Consider the following 5,703-nt stretch of genomic DNA (forward strand, 5'->3'; position numbering starts at 1 on the left):
ATAAAGAATTATCTTAACTCTTATCTTAAAAAGGATGCAAGATACCGTTAAACACCATAGAAGAAGAAGAAGAAGAAGAAGAAGAAGAAGAAGAAGAAGAAGAAGAAGAAGAACGGCAGCATCAGGAAATCAGCTGGTGCGCTGCTTCTGATAACGTGATTCTCGTGTGATCTCGTGACATCGCGAGAATCAAACTGGTAGATAGATAAACTTTATTTCAGACTCAGGGTCCAGATAGACAAATACATAAAATGATATACACAAACAATAAAAGGACATAGGCCTAGCAATGCCTTACAAAGAGACAGCTTTGTACTTCAAGTTATACTGACTTCACTGTTTCAGCGTGTTGAATAAACAAAACTCAGCTGACGGCCGAGCCTTGAATGAGTCAAGTACATGAATGGGTGTGTTTGTTCGGTTCAACCTGATGATGTGGAGAAACGAAAACGAAACCGAACAGCGTCAAACTTCGACGTTTTGTCAAGAAAACTCCTCCTGACGGTTCAGATGCTGATATTTAACTGATTCAGTCGACATGTTGGTGGTCTCTAGCCAAGTAAAATATCTGTTTATATTTTAACAACACGGGTAATACAATGAGGACCTGAAGACGACATACCAAGAAGAGAAACATGTCTGCTGCAAGGTAAGGAGTTTATATCTTTGAGCTACATTTGCACAGAAAAAGACAGAAAAGCCTATATGAACAGCAAAGTGTCAAATACATGTGTTTATATGTTAAAAATCATTTCGCTGTTCAAAATAGATTAATGTAACTAATTGTGCTTAAAAGAATATGTAGAATATTGTTTAAAATGAAGTTTTCTGAAAACAGGAAGTCATTAAACACATTGATAAACGATTTGTGCTCTGGTAAGTATTCTTTCTTCTTTTCCATCCGATCATCTCACGACCCCTCAGATGTATAAGTGGGCCTTTTAGTCATTAATACATACATACATACATACATACTTATTGTGTTATTTATGGTGAATCCAGTCAGTGTTTCCCCTACCATTATATTAGGGGGGTGGACCGCCCTCCCCCCAACGGCCCCTCCCGCCCTTGAAGGTCGAGTTCATTTTGTTTAATTTGATTTATGTTGTTTACACTACGGTATGTCATTTCTGTCTCTACATGGTCGCGCGTTTACAATACTCCTCTGCTCTCTGTATCGCGCACGGCGGAGTTCCGCCCCGATCCGCGCGCGCGCGCGCACACACAGGTGAGCACACTCCCACCAGCGGATGTGGTGAAGATGCAACAGTCGCTCTCCTGCGAGCAGCACCCCTATAACTTCAGTATTTAGTTCACTCTGGAGGTGAAGAGTAGCTGTCAGACTCCTGTCCAAAGCTTCCTGCAGCTCCACAGCAAGAGTTTAGTTTGAATTAGTTTTGATCTTTCACAAACTGGAAGATGTTTTGTGTTTCAGAAAGGAACTTCAGGAGGCCTTGTGTTGCTACATCGGAGATACCCTCATCTACATCGACACAGTGAGAGAATTCTGTGAGAGGAGTGAAAAATGGATGCTTGAGAGGGAGACAGAGTTGCACATGATGATAGACATCAAAGACAGGGCTGACAACATTGACCTAAGCATCGACCATGTCACCCAGTCAGAGAACAGATTTAAGGCCTTTTTTGAATACATGACGAGCAAGGCAACCCAGGTGACTGCAGACAGCAGGCGTGCAGAGCTGGAGAGGGAGCTGGCTGCTGTGCTGAAGGACACTTTGGGAGGTCTGCAGAAGCTCGACTGCTTCCTGGATGCAGTAGAGAATCTGGCAGTCACCTCAGTCCATGTGTTCACGATGGAGAACCCGGTGTTAAATCTACCTGAAGGGATCAGACCTGAAGATGTTCAGGTTGTCATCACTGCTGCACGGAAAATCTGCCCTCTCCTCCTCAAGTTTAAAAGAGATACAAGTGTCTTCTTCCTTCCCAAACTTCAGAATGAGGAAGTGCTGTCATATCAGCTGAACGAATACATTAAGACCACCCAGAAAATCTGTGGGACGTTAGAGAAAAGGTAAAGAGACATTTCAAAATAATATGCACATTTTGCAAAATAAACATCTGTTAAAAATAATTAATTTGTGTCTTGTACAGCTCCCTCAGTGACTTTTGCATAGAGATGAACGACGAAACCCTGGTGGACCTCGATGTGGATTTGTCTGAAGATGACGTACAAAGTATGCTTTCTCACATTAATGAGCTTGATGAAATCAGGTAAGCGTTAACCATGTATGGTTCTTTTTCCCCCACATGTCAACACAGATGTGCAAGGTGTGATGATTGAATGATGTAAATGCATACTGCAGAAAAGATATACAGTACAAAATTATTTTCTTTCTTAATTGTTTACGTACCTACTCTACTTGAATGTTTGATTATCTGCAAGAACTTCATTCAGCAGCATTAGAATAGACATTTAAATGTTTTCTGTGGTAATTGGACAAGTAGAAGAGAACATTGTGATTGTTATGGTGACAACACAAGTCAGTGAAGTGTTTGCCAGACGGATGGCTGGCTAGTTAGCTAGGTAGGCTAGCTTTTCCTTCTCCGGCATGGGGCGGAAGCTCTGCCGCTGGCCACTAGCCCACTTTTGAACAAAGTTGTCACCCATGTAGCGGTAGCAGTGAGCTTTCCAACGCTGTCACAAGAGTGTGTGGATGAAGAATTAAGTTGTTAAATTATACTCATTTACTCTACACTTCATAACGTTGCCATTTCACTGCTAAGTCAGTTTAGTTAATACGGAAGTAAGCCTGCTACAACTGTCTCAATGGCAATGGTGCACATAAACATGGCCGCCACTCTGACTGTCCTGTTACGTTCATTTGAATGTGAATGTCCGTTCTACTCCTATTTTATATCTGCGTGGCAAACTTTCGAGGCTACCTAGCTAGCATCAACATAGTTACGTGAGAACATTTTTATAATTTATCACTTAAATGACAAAACAGATTTTCCATGATTTGTAGAAGGAGAGAGAAATTAGTATTTGGGTTATGGTTCTTGTCCAGCAGGAGTTCTCATGAAATAAATGATTTGTCATTTATTTCATGAGATTGTAGCCACTTCATCTTATTTCTTGTCGCCTTGCAATGTTTGTTCCAAAAAGAACCCGATCCTAAATCAAATTTTTTTCACACTGAATTATAAATTAACATACTTACCTTTTTGAGATGTGTCATCTTATTTAGTCTTTCTTAATTTCTTCTTTCCTCTTCGTTAGAATGAACCAGAACTTCCGGACGGTGTTTCTGTTTCTGGGAGAACATTCTGGCTTCATGACTGAGTTCGAAAAGCGACATCCCAGGATGTTGGATTTTCTAAAAGACTTGGAGGAGAATGCTGTTCAGCTAGACAGGATGAATTTGGGGGCAAAGATCTCCAGTGTGGCAGGCAGCTCAGTGGGGGCAGTTGGAGGTGTGCTTTCCATCGTTGGTTTGGCATTAATTCCTGTAACAGCTGGAGTGTCTCTAGCTCTGACAATGACTGGGGTGGGGATGGGAATTACCAGCGGAGTCAACAGTGCAGTCACCACTGCCACAGAGATTGGCGTAAACCGTAAACATCAAAAGAAAGCCAGTGAGATCTTCCAGAGCTTCATGGAGGATGTGCAGAGTCTCCAGGATTGTCTGGAAGAGGTCACCAAAAGTGAAACAAACCTGATAGATGTGGCTCTGGGAGTAGGCAAGGTGCTTTGTAAAGCTGGCGCTATTGGAAACAGTATTGATGCGCTTGTTGATGCAGCCTCAGCTATTAAGCTGTTAAAAAGTGAAGAGCTGGCTGTAAGTGCTGGCAAAGTGGCCGTGCAGGAAGGGAAAGCGTTGCGTAATGTGCCCAGGGTGGCGGCAGATATCCCCGATATTGGTCAGGCAGCAGTCAAAGGGCCTCTTGCCCTCTCCAATTCGGCCAGGGCCGGGCTCATCGGGCTCAATGCTCTCTTCCTTGGCATGGATGTCTTCTTCATCTGTAAAGACAGCATCAGTCTGGCCAAAGGCAGCGAGACTGAAGTCTCACAGTTCATCAGAGCCAGAGCCGCGATTTGGTGCTCAGAGATGGACTCATGGCAGAAGATCTATGACTTCCTGTGCAAAGGTCTGCTGACATCAGAGGAAAACAAAGATGTCCTGGAGACGCCATTTTATCCAGAGAGGGAAATGAAGAAATGCAGAGAAACAGGAATGAAAATTCCATTTGATTAAGTGGATGAAAAAGAAGAAATAGATGAGAAACGGTCGTGTGTAATACAGTAGTGCTCAGTGAACAGACTCGATTTACATCCTTCTTCCATCTCACTGCATCAAACATCATCAAAATGTATCTTTGAGTAATTAGCTAAATTAGCTGTACTTCTCATGACATGAACCAAATTATTGAATTCATGAACATTTTGCTAAACCTGTTTAAAAAATGTACGCATTGTGTGTTATTTAGCACTTTACCTGATGATAAACACTACTGAAAATATAATTGCTATTTTAATTCTAGAGTTGCAATTACTGTAAAATGAAAGCAAAAATATTATGCAAATTAAATTCTGTAAAATATATATGTTCTTCTTTATTATGTATGTATAATTCAATCTGCACATTTTTCTTGCAGAATTTGAAAGTTAAGTGTTTTTCTTTTAATAAAAAAAACAAGTATCCCTCCATGTGCCGGCATTCTTCATCAATCAATTACATAATAATATCATCTACTATTACTACTATAGTGTGCCGTTATAGCAGATGGTATGTTACTCTACAGCTAAACTAAGTGCTGACTTGGCAGCTAATAATCACACCATTAGGTCTCTTTGTTTGAGACGACACTGCAGTATTAAAGTAATTTAAGTGCAACACTGGTCATGGATACTGCAGGTTTATCACTTGTCTTGTGATTTTTACTTAAATTGGTTAATTCTGTTATTATTTATGTCCTTGTGCGGCTGCAACCTCACAATACAGACTTGATAAATAACGTGTTTAAATCAAAAGTACCTCAAAGTGTTCTCTAGTATATCTAACATGAACCATTATAAGGCTTCTCTTGATTCTGTCGGTCCCTCCCGGTGGCCTTTATGAGGTGCGACTGGATCTTCCTGATACTGTGGATAATGCGGACACTGACCTTGACACAGATGTTGAACTAAGAAGAGCGAAGAAGAAATGTAAGTTGTTTCAGTATGTTATCAGGAAGTTAATGCAGAATGATGTCTAGTATATTGCTGATGTCAGCAGCTTTAAAACCTTGACTGGTGTTTTCACTGGACTCACTGGGAGAAGTGAAGAATCCACTCTGCAGCTCTCTGGTTGTTCTCTGCAGAGTTCTGCTGCTAAATGCAAAACTATTTGAAGCGTTTGGATGATGAGGCGGACATTTATGGCTCTGAATTTGGTTATCGTTGATGCCGATGGACATTACCTTAACATAGTCTACATGAGAGAGATTGATTTTTTATTTTGGTATTTCCTGCTGCTAACTGTAAGTCATAACTTTACTTAAGTTACTTTATTTTTAAAGTTGCTTTTTTAGTTACTTTACTTTTAAAGTTACTTTTTTAGTTACTTTACTTTTAAAGTTGCTTTTTTAGTTACTTTACTTTTTTAGTTACTTTTAAAGTTACTTTACTTTTAAAGTTACTTTTTTAGTTACTTTACTTTTAAAGTTACTTTTTTAGTTACTTTACTTTTTTAGTTACTTTTA

The 5,703-nt window shown here is 40.2% G+C and overlaps 1 protein-coding gene across 2 annotated transcripts; it reads left to right on the forward strand.

Moving 5' to 3' along the window:
- Nucleotides 1-378: 378 nt before the first annotated feature.
- apol (apolipoprotein L) lies at nucleotides 379-4,663 on the forward strand. Of its 2 annotated transcripts, none has more exons than XM_079176936.1 (4): nucleotides 379-649; nucleotides 1,436-2,032; nucleotides 2,113-2,232; nucleotides 3,242-4,663. In XM_079176936.1, exons 1-4 carry the CDS (start codon nucleotides 636-638, stop codon nucleotides 4,215-4,217), a joined length of 1,707 nt encoding a protein of 568 aa, XP_079033062.1. In that variant the 5' UTR covers nucleotides 379-635; the 3' UTR covers nucleotides 4,218-4,663. The 2 variants fall into 2 exon arrangements, with proteins under 2 accessions (XP_079033062.1, XP_079033063.1); XM_079176937.1 differs by having other exon boundaries at nucleotides 1,440-2,032.
- Nucleotides 4,664-5,703: the final 1,040 nt, after the last annotated feature.

The sequence above is a fragment of the Pholis gunnellus genome, assembly GCF_910591455.1.
Source record: "Pholis gunnellus genome assembly, chromosome: 17".
Lineage (NCBI taxonomy): Eukaryota > Metazoa > Chordata > Actinopteri > Perciformes > Pholidae > Pholis > Pholis gunnellus.